The 15,983-nt window shown below is 35.5% G+C and overlaps 1 protein-coding gene across 1 annotated transcript in view; it reads left to right on the top strand.

Moving 5' to 3' along the window:
• LOC145684673 (glycoprotein hormone beta-5-like) overlaps positions 1–9,979 on the top strand; it is a 33,505-nt gene extending 23,526 nt beyond the window's left edge. The window contains exons 2-3 of the mRNA XM_081757058.1: positions 581–797; positions 9,571–9,979. Of these exons, the coding sequence (XP_081613184.1) occupies positions 582–797; positions 9,571–9,834 (480 nt within the window). The 5' untranslated portion in view covers position 581 and the 3' untranslated portion in view covers positions 9,835–9,979. The remainder of the gene's footprint in view (positions 1–580; positions 798–9,570) is intronic.
• Positions 9,980–15,983: the final 6,004 nt, after the last annotated feature.

The following is a 15,983-nucleotide window of genomic DNA, read 5'->3' as shown; positions in this document are numbered from 1 at the left end:
TCTCTACTCTCAGCAGTTACAAAGGATGCATTCTGCGTTGCCGCGCATAAGGAGCCGGCATTAGTGTGCTATTCCTGGACAATGCCAAGCCCCATGTGGCAAAGTAGACCCAAGATATCCTTCAGCAACTTGGCTGAGAGACACTGTACCATGCACCGGGCTTTGGGCCAACAGATTACCACCTGTTTCATTCCCTCAACTACCACCTCTGTGGAAGATCCTTCGCAAGTGACCTGCAGTACGCACTGACAGACTTATAACCAGGGTTGTGCAGCTGCAGGAGCGTTGGCAAAAGATGTTGGATGCTGATGAAGATTACTTCGAAGTCTAATACCGTTTACTGCATTGCTCTTTGTTTATCACTGCTCTAAAATGTCAGTAACTTTGTTGATTATCTTGTAAATACAGTTGCATATAAATGGAAACACTTATCTAAAGCAGAAAACGAGACAAGTTCTCAGACATAGTATGCCCACGTGCAGATGTGGAAGTAAGTGATTAACTTTTTGTAGTGTTCTTGTACTGACTTGTTTCTTAATAGAAAGTCTTGATTTTTTTAAAAAAAAATCTCTTCTTTCAGGATGCGAACGTACATATACTGCTTCATCATTGTGAGTATTTTTGTGGTTAGCGCCGTGATTTCGCAAAAGCTGGACGTTGTAGGAGAGAAACCTCGAATGCTTGGTTGCGCAGTTGTTCGTTTCCCCACGAATGTTACTAAGACAGACAGTAAAGGAAGAATCTGCTGGGACACCATCACGGTCAATTCCTGTTGGGGGAGATGCGACTCCAGGGAGGTGAGCTACCAGTTTCTCAAGTTTTTCGCTCTCTTTAATTACTTTTACATTAATTGCTGGCGTTGCTTAACAATTCTCCTAAAGCCTTACAACATTCTTACTCTACAAGGAAAAGGAAAGTAATCTACATAAAACAAGTTTGGGTTCTTGTTCGATTAAATGTTTATGTTAAAGTGAAACTTGTCAATTTCTTCTTCAGATCTTAAGCATAGAAGGAAAATAGTCACTGTAATCTAAAATGATATACAAATCATACTTTTGTAATTCATTTGGTAGTTTACCTAAGAAATATTCATAATAATTAAACTCTTTAAAGCCACGGTGCTCCAGAAGTGAGCATTTTTTCTTACCTTTTAATCGGCCTCGTCCTCAAAATGTGCTCTCGGGGGCATGGTGGCTCAGTGCTAGAGCGATTACCTCTAGTGCGTGGAGTCCTCGGTTCAATCTCCGGCAAGAAAATCTGTTAGCGTGCTCAGAATATTATATTCCGAAAAGAGGCAAGTTGACAAATATACGATTTCTGTGTGTAGATATTTTAGGCCTATACAGGATTTTAATGTTTTGAATTATTTATTATATGAGTGCGTAATAAATGTTACCTTTTCATTCTCTTACGTCATATGACATAATGGTCTTGAGATGGTTTTCCCAAAACTGTAACGATGTTCACCTTACAAGCTAAAATTATATGGTATTGAATAACAAACATAATTAACATTCCATACAGGCTAATTAATCATTATTCTAACACATTGACGATGTTTAGCAAATGAGTGAATAATAATAAGCATCTCTGGTAGCAATAACAGTTAATAATTAACACCAAGAGGTCATGACACACATAGTTAAATTTTCATAAGTGACACTCACATGTCTTGCTGCACGCTAAGCATTGATACTTCATGAAGTTGAACATTTCTCACACTATCTCCTGCAGTTGTTATCTAACTAAGAACAGAGTCTACGATTACTGTGCTCTGTAATGTAGCTTATACCTGTAGAAATAACCTCACAGCCATTCTGCCTATGAACATAAAATTTCATAGAAGTGTTTTCTTTAAAGTCTGAAGCGTTGATATGGAATGTTTTGTAAAATGGGCCTCTTGTATGAGTTTGAAAATTCCACTAGGTACGTTACCTTTCCAATGGGCAAGTGCCTAGTGCGCGTACGTTTGGTGAAATGGGACCCAGGGTTCGATTATTTGTTGGAAATGCGTTGAAATTCCAACGTGTTACAATTGTTCAAATTCCATCTTAAACTATGCGTCCACGAATCGTACTGGCTCGGTGCTGAAATTGAGGCGCTAAACTTCGACTAACATTAATCCATTAGAATGAAGTTAAATACGAGAGGATTTAATTTACGTATTTTAGACAAGTGAATACAGAGGCATGAGATTTAGAACATAGGGACTTTTTAATACGAAGAATATGAATATCTAATATATTTTGACAAATGTTGGAAATTTCATTCTGAATGAAAGAAAGAAAGATTTTACTTTTAACTACATGTTCGTCTTGAACCGTTGGACGAATAGGTATGACATTAGTGTGATTTCTTTCTCCTTATAGTTTCGAAATAGGAATAGAGTTATTTTACTTGCAGTCCTTTTCCTAATATTTACAAAGTGGGAATAGTGAACATACAGTATGTAACACACTTGCTCGTACAGTGTGAATATACTGGGGAAATTACTCTGTAAACGCCAAAAAGTGACCTTTATATACTAGCTTTGTTTTAGTTTGTTGTAATGAAACATCACAAACATCAATATCTGAAAACCACAAACCCAATGTTAAATGTTAAATACATGCAAATCCTAAAAATAGTGAAAAGAACAAAAAACTACTTTTTTCGTGCAACACACTTGTTTGTACACTCAAAGAAACAAACACAAAAAAAAACAAGGAAAAACTTCGCAAATCCAAGCACACAGTATCATTTAATACCTTGTTGAATAGCTCTTGGCTTTGATCACAGCTGCACACCGTCGCTTCATTGATTGAACCAATTGCCGACACTTTAGAGGCGTAATCAGTTCCCACTCTTTCAGAATGTCGCTCTTAAGATCGTCTTTGCTTGTCACATTCACTTTGGAGACACGCTTTTTTAAATGTGACCACAAATGCTCAATAGGATTGATATTCGAAGATTTTGGAGGTGTTCTTAGTTGCTGAGGAATATCCCATATCAACCACTTTTAATTAATGTGCACCATATGAGTATGCTTACCATCATTGTCTTGTTGAAACACTTAATTTGCTGGCACTTTCGTCTACTCCCTATTCTGCTTCACATTCTGTTTCTAAATTATGGTATAGCCCCACTTATCGATAATACCATCTATGAAATGTATATTTCCAACTTTTCTGCCTGACATACATCCCCCATATCATAAGAGAACTCTCAGCATGTTTTACAGTTGGGAGAGTGTTTATGGGATCATTGTCTCTATTCGCTTTTCTCCTTACTCTTGTGATGTCATCCGTGCCAAATAAGTTCATTTTTGTCTCATCTGACTAGATGACACGATCCCAAACATCCTGACTGTCATTCAGATGCCTCTTAGCAAACTCATGTCTAAGAGCACGATTTTTTCTTGCTAACATATGACCTTTTCCTTACTCTTCAACCGTGGTAGCCGTTTCTCCATAACCCTCTACGGATTGTCTGGTTGAACACTACTTTCCCACGTACACTTTCTACTGCTGGACGAAGTTCTAGTGCACTAATTTTAGGATTTCTTTTGATTTCCTTCACAATCATTCGTTCATTTCTCTGATTTAGTTTCTTTTCTAGTGCCTCGCCGTTCTCTTCAAATTTCTGGTTGAGCCGTCCTCTTTAAATTTGTTCACAATGAACAGGAAAAAGTTGAATAGGATTTGTTTACATTTTTTCCTGTGTCTCTCAGTGACTTACCTTTTAAGGCAAGGTTTACAATCATCTTCTTCAAATCACTACTTAACTCCTTTCGACGCCCCATTTTCTTCAAAGCAAATTCACAGCGTAAACTACCATGCGCTCTCGTCTTCCATAATGCACTCTGTGCTTTTAGTAGTGGGCGACTATGTAGTAAGCTCTGAGAGACAAAGAAAAGGTGCCAACGTTCTGAAAGGTGTTGCATGGAAAAAGTAGCTTTTGTTCTTTTCACTATTTTTAGTGTTTGCATGTTACATTCGGTTCGTGGTTTTCATATATTGATGCTTGTGATGTTTTCTTTCAAAACTAGTACATAAAGTTCAAGGCACTTTCGTCATTAAATTAACACTGTATGAACATGTGTGTTACATACTGTATGTATTTCACTTGCAGGAACTGATATGGGATATTGACAGATTTTTTTTTAAAGCTGTCATGTTCATTTTATTTCAGCATTTTTCTTTCGCATTGCTTTTTGTTAAACAAGATGCAGGTTTACTCTAATAACGTTTTAGGTGAAGTTCGGTTCGGTGGATATTTCTGGTAAACACGATAATTTATTGTAATACACGGCAATTGTAGTCTAAGATAACGAAAATATGGCATTATAGACTAACATAATAATATGCAAATGTTACACTGGAAAATAAAATCTTTGGAAAATTGCAAAGAGCAACCTGACATTCATGTTTACAGTCATACCTCATTATTTAATTTTAATGATTACTTCATTATTTAATTTTGTGAAACTGTTAGAATTAATTATAGGCTGTGAAGAAACGCTTTCAAAATGCATTAAAATTATAAATGACAAGTAAAAGGTGCCTTGCTGTGCTACCTTGTAGGGGTACCCTCAAGTCTGCTTCCCCGCACCGCGGGGTCTGCGCGCCCTTTATCGCCGCTACTGGCTAATATGAATATGAAACGGATGTCAGGCACGGACAACTAGCGGTGTTTCCCATATGATCAGACGATGACTTATTTATGGCACGAACCATAGTAAAAGGCGGCATAGTTGAAGAAACTATTCCCTCTCAGTAACCTAAATTTCATGAAAATTTCCAAAGCAGGTTCATTGACCTGAGCACCGCACCTTGCCCACTTTGTTCAAGAGTGGGATGGTTTGTTTCTAACTTTTGTACCGAAAAGCATTTGTCTGGAATGGTGTTTCGGAGACAATAAAATAAAGAAAATATACTAGGCAGAGAGAGAGAGAGAGAGAGAGAGAGCTGGAGGAGGGAGTGTACTAATTATTCCTTCCTCTACACTTTCCTTCGCCTTCTACAATTGAATGACCGTGCATTCCTTTTTTTTTTTTTTTTTTTAAAATTTCCATTTCTGCTTAGTCCTTCTAGACAGCGAGGAAGGGCTCGGGGATGTGAGAAAAAACCTGTAGGATTTAGAACAAGTTTATCTCTTGTTTGTCTTGGTTGCTAACAATATTGTTTCTCCATAGACTAGGAATTCCTCACGCTCCCATGCAAAAAGCCATTCTGTTACATAAACATTTTTGTATGTTATAAGCATATATCTTAAATAAAAACATAGAATATGCTGAACATGCTCTTAAGTACTAATATATATATATATATATATATATATATATATATATATATATATATATATATATATATATATATATATATATATATATATATGCATTAACCTCTGAAATATGCATATATTACAATATAATATTACATTTGAATATATATTACATATGAATTATAAAACTTCAAATTCGAGCTGTATTATCGTTGTTAGAAACCCCTACCAAGTCTAACAGAGATGCATATAAGCAAATAAAATATGCATTTGCATAAAAATCAGATGTCTACTCATTACCAACTTTGCAAGTAGCATGGAAGCACAGTGCAGAACATGCATCACTGTCTGTGGTAATCACAGAACCTTGTAAGGACCTCTTAGACCTTCTGTAAAGTCTGAGGAGACATCATGAATCGCAGTGATTTCAGCGTTGACTGTGAATAAAAGTATCACTTTTTCTAATCATGTGTTTCTTTGTATTGCTTTCTGTATCATACTTTCCATGTATGGTTCAAGTTCCACCAATCTATGCCACTTCGGGCATATGAAACTTACTTTCACAAGTGACATAGCACGCGGAATTTACTTTTGTCCTAAGAGTTGCACAACAGTGTATACCTAGGTACATATACCAGCAGAAGTGTCCGAGTTACGTGAGGAAGAATAAAGTTTATGAATAAAATCCCAAAAATTTCAGTGTTATACGAAATAACTTCTTTCCTCCTTTAAAAACGGGAAAGCTGGAATACGTGTTTGCTCATTCTTATTGAGGAGCTTATAGTCAATAATTCACGTCTCTGACTTAAGTGAATCCTCACATTCAACATTATGTGCTTATAAGATCTGGAGTTAGAGCAGTATAGGAATTACTGTTTCTTACTTCATGAGCGAAGTGTTTGCATGCTGGATTTCACACCTCCAACTCAGGCCTCCAACCATAACTTAAAACAGGAGAGGGTAAGATAATTTTGGGCGGGTAACTCGAAATGAAATCTTTCAGTATTACTTCACATCGCACGATTTTGTCCTGTAAGCTAAAGAAAACAGTGACGTTGAGAATGAATAAAATGGTAGAATGAAGTAAGTGGGAGGAAACTAGAGAACCACGAGAAAGTCCACATACACGGTGTTTCTGTGCCACAAAGCCCACTTGGCACCAGCTGGGGATCGAATCAGAGTCCTCACACACCAAGGGTGAAAGCTGTGCCACTGAGTCACAGCGGACCCGGGGCTAGGTCGAGTCCACTTTACGTTCATAGTTTCGTAGCATATAATTGTTACGATTATGAAGCCTTCGAAATTCATTAAACAATTAGCTCGATTTGATTATGAACTTATATTAATAGTTTCTGTAAATTTAAAACTTATTACAAAATGGATCCGTAATTTTATTAGGTGAATATAAAATGTATTTATTTCACAGTGAACTGCTTTGATACCAAGTGGTCTAACTCAAAATTTAAATTTTCCAAGAGCGGAATTTGAAGTTCAATATTTCATAAACAATCCATATTTCTTTTATGTTAGGAACCAAAGCCATAACTACTGTATGTAGTTTATTGTTTCATTTAGTGTTTAAAAAAACTTCTTTTAAAAATACCTATATACAGAAGTGAATGATACCTGTACTAGTTCTTGGCATCCAAGCAGTCCATTTATTGTACTATACTATGTAAAATAGTCTCGTATCATAATATGTGATGTACAATAAATGTTACATTATATATTATCCGTAACACGTGATTGGGGAAGCGAATAATCCAGAAGTTACGTAGCCCTATTGCGTTCATGGAAATAAAAACACAATAGTTATAACTATGCTAAATTACTATACACTGCCAATTGGTCATTCAGAGAATTTATGATGTTCACTTTATTGCAATGGTTTCATACAAACTAGATATAGGCTACAGATAATAGTTTTATAGAAACTAGATAATCAAATATTATTATTATTATTATTATTATTATTATTATTATTATTATTATTATTATTATTATTATTATTATTATTATTATTATATTTGAAGTACAATCAAATATCACGACATTAATTATCAGTTTTAATTAACTGAATTAAGCTGAAAATTAAGTCTTGATCTCGGAAGATTAACTATTAAATTTGTGTGTAGTGTACCTTTCTAAAGTAATAAATACTGGAATTGGTTTCAAGGCTGTTCCTGACTGAATACTTTCTTCAAAATAATATTAAAAATTATGGAAAAATTTTCGAGACATTCGAATCGAGTCGAGATTTTTATGAGCAGTCTCGACTCGACTCGTGTCTCGACTCGAAAATTCGAGTCGAGAAATGCGTTTGTCTCGAATTTTACAAAGTGTGTCTCGACTCGTGCGCATCCCTAATAGCGAACGAGTGAACTCTCCAACACAACCTTCTCCGTCCACTGTTCACTGTCTACTGAACTACTGCACACAGTGCCACAGGACTGACGTCACTCTTCTCGGAAATTTCTCGCACATGCGCAAGTGGTTTTTCTTTTCACATTTCCCTCGTAATTTTGCAAGACTTGAGAACATGATTGAACAATTGTAAGTTAAAGAAAAGTGTATAAGAAATGTATCCACACTTTAATGTAAGATAACTCTACGAAGGGCAGTCAAAAAGTTCTCGGAATGTTGTTGTGGTTTGGCATTTATAAGACAATAACAATGAATCATATACAGTACAGTCCTTAGGTTTCCTAATTATGAATATGATAAGTGTGAACAGATCATAACAGTCAGTTTACAAGTAGTGTAGCTAAACGTTGGTGGTGATCAGTTGGTGCATTGCAGCAGTTCGAGCAACATGAAAACATCTAGTTTTTGTGCAAATTGGAAAGATCTGCTTCAAATACCTACTTCGATAGCCTTATAGTCAGGTTACTGTGACAGTACTATAAGGCAAACAGTAATGGTACTTGTTTCCCATCGTAGAAGACATCAAAACGAACGCGACGACTGAACTTCGGAAGATGCCAAAAGGGGACTTTTGTCGGTGTTTCCAGCAATGGTAGGACCATAGGAGAAAGTTGAATGTATTCCAATCGTCCCTACTTTGACGGCGATTAAGTAAATATGTACTTATATTGTTGTAATAAAGAGCTACAATGAAATTTAGGGAACATTTTGACTGACCCTCGTATATCTTTTAGTACTAGACTTAATTGTACACTGTAAGTTTAATACATACGTATTACAACAGAGCATAGAACAAAGTTTTCCACACACTGTACAGTTACTAAAAGTGATTCACGGTAGTTGGAGACTTTTCTGAAACCATTACTGAAGAAGTAGGACTTATAGCTGGGCGAGACCTTCCGGGTCTTCAATAGATCACGTAACAAAGCATATCATTTGAAAAACTACTTTAGAATGGAAAATTCCGTTTCTCAAATATCAAGCGTGCATCAGCCATTTTGTTTCATTATCATACCTTATACGTCACATGTCACAGTGGTAGAACTACCGATATCTACTGAGGAAACACCATACTATATATTGTGACGATAATTCAATTCAACTTCGAAAATCACACACAGGTACCATCTACTCAACAGTGAATAAATACATTTTTTGACTTTATATTACAGCTTGAAAAATAGTGTTTGAAAATATTTTGACTTTCGGTCTAGTGAAAGATCTTATCTGTCTTGGTAATACTGATTTCTGTTGCTAAGCAAACTCTAAAGCCAGACACGTATGCAGAAATTTATTTTGGAAGGGACCAAACCTTTTTGGGGGGAGGGTGTAAATTCAATATGAGGATAAATTGTATTAAAATGTGTAAAACTTCCCTTCAAGTTAGACTATATTTGGAGAAAAGAAGGGGGCCGGGATTAAGGAGGAAGGGAATTGGGATCCCAGAACTCACCTTCCGTTTACGCTCCTGACTAAACACTAAAAACAAGATACAAACACTAATAACATAGTATTAATTGCTATTTCCATGGAAGTTAATTTCTTATGGAGCACCAAATAAAGATTTCAGTTACACGCTGGGAACACAAAAGAATAGTTCGTATCTTAAAAATCATTATATTAAAAAATAGATATAGTTTCTTCTTTTTGTCTTTAGAAAACATTTATTATTTTTGAATAATATTTAATACACTTACATCAGCCAACTTATCTATTAGGATTTTCCATTGCTATGCTTTGACGCCTGTATGTACTGTATTAACGTTAAAGACCCCTTATCTACAATGCTTATTTACTTTAATTATAATAACGAATAAGATAATTGCTAGTATCATTCTAATATTTCGAAATATTTTAATATGTTTCTTCATCTTGTATTTGCAGGTCCCTGATTGGAGATTTCCCTACAAAATCTCTTACCATCCGGTGTGCATGTACGCTGAAAGGGAAAGAAATATAATAGAATTGAGGTATTGCCAGGATGGTGTTGAGCCTGGAACCAACAAATTTCACTTTTATAAGGCTCTTTCTTGCAAGTGTGGCATTTGCCAATCCTCAGAGGCAAGCTGCGAAGGCATAAAATCTAGATTTCTTGGATCAGGGCCCCTGATACCAAAAGAATACATTGACTTTGTTACTTACAATTAATGAAGGATAGACTTGGTGACATTGTGAAAAATCTTAATCACTAATAAATTTATCGTATTCATTTGAATAATTTATAATGCTTATTTTTTTGCAATTTAAAAAATAGGGCTATAACATTTCTAACTTCAAATAAAGTTTTCTCTTTCCGGAAGTTTTGTCTTTCAAATTCTGTGGATAGCATAAAAATAAAACTACACTAAAATCAGATGTGGACATTGTTATAAGGTTGCGCCCAATTGCATCCGACCTCAAAAGCAGCTCCAATCATTGTCAAGTCACGAAATGGAGATTGAAGGCCAAAAAAGTGACGGGTAGGTTGCTGAAGTTCTTTTTGTTTTTCCTTTGGGTCACACCTTTCAAACTTACGTTTCAAACTTAAGCCAACATAAGTTATGACTTAAGCAGAAATACTACAATCAGAAACATGAGAAGACATCAAACTTAAAACTAGTGAGATGTTTGTCTCTGGCAATTTTTGGAAAGCATATCTATTGCGTGGACGAACTCTCGATAGACACACTCTCATTTCCAGTATTTCTTTCCAAAGAAAAACAAACAGCGTTAAAAGCAAACTTTCCAGCTTTATAATTGGAAGACATGTATGAAATCAAGTCGATTGGAGATAAATGTTTATTTTCTTCTAAAGGTAATTTCTTTGTGGAAGACCTTAGAAGACATTTAAAATCTCGCGACACACCAATGTGTTATGACATAGTCGTTAAGAAAGGTAAGGTTTAGTCTAAAGAAGATGATGATTAAGGCACGTGAATGATGATCGAAGAATTGGTGGGATGAAAAAGTGGAAGGAAATGGAAGTATCCCGAGAAAACGCACGCACACAATGTTGTTCACCACAAACTTACTTGGCTGCGGATTGAACCAGGACCTCACGCACCAGAGGTAAGTGCTCTACCACTGAGCCACCGTGCCTCCTAGCAGAGTTTTGAGTAGTGTTGCTCACGAGACGAGAAGTGTATTTTGAAAACTCAGGACGAAACGAGAAATTTCTCGAGTCGCGTGGGCAGCACTAGTTCACCAATGTTTTACATGTTATACACTGCTTTAGTGTTACATGATTCAAAGTAACAAAAAAAAAAACACAAATTGATAAGTGATTGTCCTGACACACTAAAAAGCATTTATTGATGTTTAAAGTATACGTAAATCATTACACAATATGTTTCAATAATAAATTTAGCTTAAATGTTGTTATAATGTTCTGCTGATGCGGAAGAATTCTGGTAACATCTTAGCTGAAATTTTGTAGAAAATCAAGGTATAAATTTTATACTTAGTATATATTCAAAGCGAGATGAGAAAGAATTCTTTGGGATCAGAACGAAACGAAAATTCGAAAAAAAGAAAATACTAGAAGAGAAGAAAAATATCTCGTCGTGGCAACACTAGTTTTGATAATGTATGTTATGTCATTGATCAATGTTATACTAACATCCGTATTTCAAATGCAATATAAAATTAAAAAACGAAAACGGAACTATACATTGCGCAGAGTTACAAAGATTTTTCTTTGTCTCTTCTTGAGTTGCCTTTGACTTGTGGCGCATTTCATTATTAAAGTAAAACAAAATAATTATTGCAATTAATAACCTTCTACAAATTACTCTTGGTTTAAAATTTTAACCCGATGTATCTACCTATGGAGTCCAATTATAAGAAAATAAGCGATCTTTTTGCACCTCATCCTAGATTCGATTATGCTTTCGGTTAACCCTACGTGCACCAAGGGGTGTTAAAAAATGTCCACCCTTTCCTAAAGTGACAATTTTTATGGATATTTCGTTAGTATCACACCATAACTCAGGTTTTGTGTAAAAACTAATGTAATCTGTACTTTCTGCTTTTCAGTGTTCTTAATTTCTGAAATTTAACCTATTTTTTGAAAAAAGTTTTCGTGGTGGACATAAAGTGCCCACCCTTGGTGCAGCGTGTCACCATAATGTACAAAAAGTTATATCAAGATAAGTTTAAATTCTGATACTAAACCCTGTTCAGCGTAAGCTTTACGGCTTTTAATTGGAATTGTGATTTTCATGGGTGTAAATAAGACAACAATTTGAGCCCAAAAAGTACGGGATTTTGATAAGAATGTTAGCAGACTGTGAATAGCGTTATGTCCTCAATATGTAAGTTTATGTCGGCAAAGTAGAAGGATCGACCCCCCAATCAAGGGGCCCTAAAGGAATAGTGAAACGACTTGTTGCTCCTATTGTAAATACAGGACGAGATGTGACAACTGGCAGGTAATATACATTTCTAGAGCTTGCCAAAGAATTGTGCAATAGCAAGCACATTCCAGAAGAACTGAAGTTCACTAAAGGCAGAGAATTGCACTCCAACATATTTGCAATTACGGATCCTGCTTCTGGTAATCCACCAGTCACAATTGTGTCGTATATTGTTCGGGAAAAAACAAAGGAAGTACTAGTCATGCTCTAAACACAGCATGCGGGTTCAAAATACGATGAAAGTCATAAAAAATAAGTCCGATATTATAGTGTTTTATAACTCGACCAAAGACGGAGCGACTTTATTGGACAAATGGCCAGGAAGTATACCATCAAAAGGAACACCCAAAGATGGCCATTGTCTGTGTTTCTTTCGTTGTTGGATATCGTTTGTTTCAATTCATATACTATTTACGTGTTGACTAATCCAGAGTGGCATAAAAAAGATCTAACAAACGGCATAGTTTCCTCCAACAACTCGGCACGGAACTTATCAAAGAAACTGTGCAGGAAAGAGCTAAGGATCCAATTGGTCTCCAGAATCACGTTGTTGCAGCAATAGAATATGTTTTGTGACACACAGTCACGAAACGTGTTACGGAACTGAAAGAACCAAAGACACGAAGAGGAAGATGAATTCTTTGTTGCAAAGAAGCCAAATCGAAAAGCATTCTATTGAAGAAACTTGCAAAAATAATAATTGTATGCTCAAAGTATAAAGCCTTTGTTTGTGGAAAAAATAGTGAAAAAAAAAAAAACCTATATCTCGCTTGTAAACGAAATATTACTTATTCAAAGTAACCGACAAGTGATTTATGGCAGGTAATATAATAAAATTACGTTTACTCTGTAGATTTCAACAATGAAAATAACTTATGTTTGTACTATCATACCCTTATTCTTGTAATTAGGAAAATATGCTAATAGCATTTCTTTGCTTTTAAAATATATTATGAGAATAACAAATAAAAATGTTAACATACATAATAATAGTTCTGTTCGTGGCCTTTAGTTGTCTTAGTTTACGTTTAGTACAAAATACAGTAGAAAATTACATTTTCTGGGACAGATTATTACAATTTATGTGGTGGACATTTTTTAACCCTCCCTTGGTGCACGATGTTACGCGCAACCCCTTGGTGCACGTAGGGTTAATATTTATGTGTTGGCATGGTGAGTAATTGGATACTATTGTAAGATGTAGAAAAGTTTTACCTATTAAGTGAGAAATAATGACGTTTAGAGCCATATCAGCCACATAAATGTGTACTATCTGGCAAGCTCCAGGAAAATTAATTTAAGTCCTTAATTATCTTCCGATACAGGGCCAAGAAAAAGATCACCCTCACTTAAGGATCTCATTCAGTTACATATCATTATCATAGGTCTTCTGCCATTTCTGGCAGGTCACTTGCCACAACTCTAGCCTCTTCGTCTTGACGTACGATTTTTCTGTTTTGATACCGTCGATAAACTGTAGCCTTCTTAGCCCTTTCCCTCTCTTTCCTGCCAGCATACCTTCTAGCACGTCCCTCATGACACAGTTTCATCCTAGCAAATGTACCAACCGGTTTCTCTTACTCTTTTCAATAATATCTAAAATTGTTCTTTCTTCCACCATTTCAAACAACTTCTCATTCGTTTTCCGGTAGACCAAGTCAATTCTTTCCATTCTTCTCTACACTTACGTTTCGAAGGTTTCCAGTCGTTTTTCATAATTTTTGCTTAATGTCTATGTATCTGCACCTCACGCGAAGCATTTTATGAATGTTTCTCAACTCTTTATTCAAGGTCCCACAAAATAATATTTTCTTCCTCCTAATGGCTTCTTTCTGCATCCCTATTCTTGCTCTCATTTCACCTTCACATTTCGTATCATCACTAATAATACTACCTAGCTATCGAAAACTAGACACTTGTTCTATTTTTCTTCTTCTACTTCTATATTTGACACTGACCGGTTCGTTCCTATCACCTTGGCTTTTGTCTTTCTCACATTTATTTCCATTCCATATTCTTCACAGCTCCTAATCAAGTTTCCAAACATCTTATTGTTTTTCTCTTCAGATTTCGCAACAAGCGCCATATTATCTGCAAACCGTATGCATATAAATATTCTACCTCCTACTGAGATGTCTTCATTATGTAAGCTCTTTTTCACTATTTCTTCTATATAGATAGATATTAAGTATTGTTGTGTATCCCCGTCGAACTCCCCTTCCAATTGCACTTTGCTCTGTCATTTCCCCTACTATTCTAATATTTTGTTCTTGGTTCACATGTAATTTTCTTATGAGTCTTCGATCTTTCCATTCTAATCCAGCCTTCTTTAGAACTTCCAACAACAATTCCAAATTCACACGGTCAAAAGCTTTACCGTGTTTATAGATCAATAAATACCGCGTACATCTCTTTCTCTTTCTTTACAAACCTTTCACTGATTAGCATTAATAACCCAATTGCATCTCTTGTTCTCTTACCTCTCCTGAACCTAAACTTTTCTCCTCAACTTTTTCATTTGTTCTTTCATACAATTTGTTCAGTATTCGAAGCAAAATTTTTGCTGCATGTGATCTGAAACTAATAGTTCTATAATCCTCACATTTTTCTGGGTTCCATGTTTTAGCCTGGTTATCATGATGGTCTAGTGGAAATCTTTCGGATACTTTCCTGTTTCATACATTTTATTCCAAAGTCGAAACAATTCTTTCTTGCCTTTATCTCCCATATTCTTATTAAATTCGATTGGCATATTATCTGTTTCGGTTCCCTTTCAATTCCTGTCTGATATAGCTTCTCCAAACTCATCCCGAAGAATACTAAATCCTTGATCATCCTCACATACTTCATTTTCTACTTCAACATCTAGGTCACACGGTCTATCCCTACTCTCATATAAGTTCTTAACACATTTTTTCCATTTTCCCAAGACTTCATCTCTCCCGCTACCTTTCCAGTCTCATTTTCCACTGTCATCGTAATATTCTATTGTTTCCTCTGAAGGTCCATAGATTTCACCTCTTTGTATATTTCCTCATATTCCTAACTCTTTTTAATTCTTATATGTCCTCTCATTTTTTTGTAAAATTCTTCTCTTGCTCTGTCTGTTTACCTTCGTTGTTTAACTTTCTATACATCGTTCTGACCTCTTCTGTATCAACTTGTTTCCATGTCTTCTTTACCCTTACAACATCTGGTTTGTAACCCATGGTTTCTTAGCCATTTTGTATTCGCAGTAACCTACTGTTTCTTCTTCATCCTGCTGTACTTGAATACACAAAGTTTAATGCTTTTTCTGTCTGTTACTACCTACACCTATCCTTTCTTCGTTTAGGTATTTTTCTTTGAATTTTTGAAAGAAAAGTTTTCTTACTTTCTCGCTTTTATCATTTCGGTATTCAATATCCTGCCTACTTTTCTTGTAAATAAATTTTCAGTTGAATATTCACTTTGGCCACCACAAGGTTATGATCAGAAAAATTGCCGGCCCCGGGGAAGAATCTTCGTGTTCTTCCAGCTATTAACGTACCTGTCCTGATTCATAACACAGTCTATTTGATATCTTCGAACGTTTATTTTTATGTATATCTTCTTCTCTTGTACTAATTGAATCAAGTGTTCAAGCCGAATACACTAGTCAACAGGGATATGGTGGCTCACTGGTAGAGCACTTCCTGGTTTAGTCTCAGGTCATGTAAATTTGTGTTGGATATCATCATGTTCATAGATTTTCTCGAGGGTATTTGCATTTATTCTGATAATCTCATTACACCAATTCTCTCCAATTCCTTTGATTTTCATCAATTTCAGTCCATTTTAGGCTTTATATATACATACGTAGGACGTTAAACTAAAGATTATATTTATTACATCAATATAACAACCAATTCAAAGTATGCCTTG

Source organism: Thermobia domestica, chromosome 5 (assembly GCF_964235325.1).
Source record: "Thermobia domestica chromosome 5, izTheDome1.hap1.1, whole genome shotgun sequence".
Taxonomy (NCBI): Eukaryota; Metazoa; Arthropoda; class Insecta; order Zygentoma; family Lepismatidae; genus Thermobia; species Thermobia domestica.
This window is presented reverse-complemented; position numbering and strand designations above follow the sequence as displayed.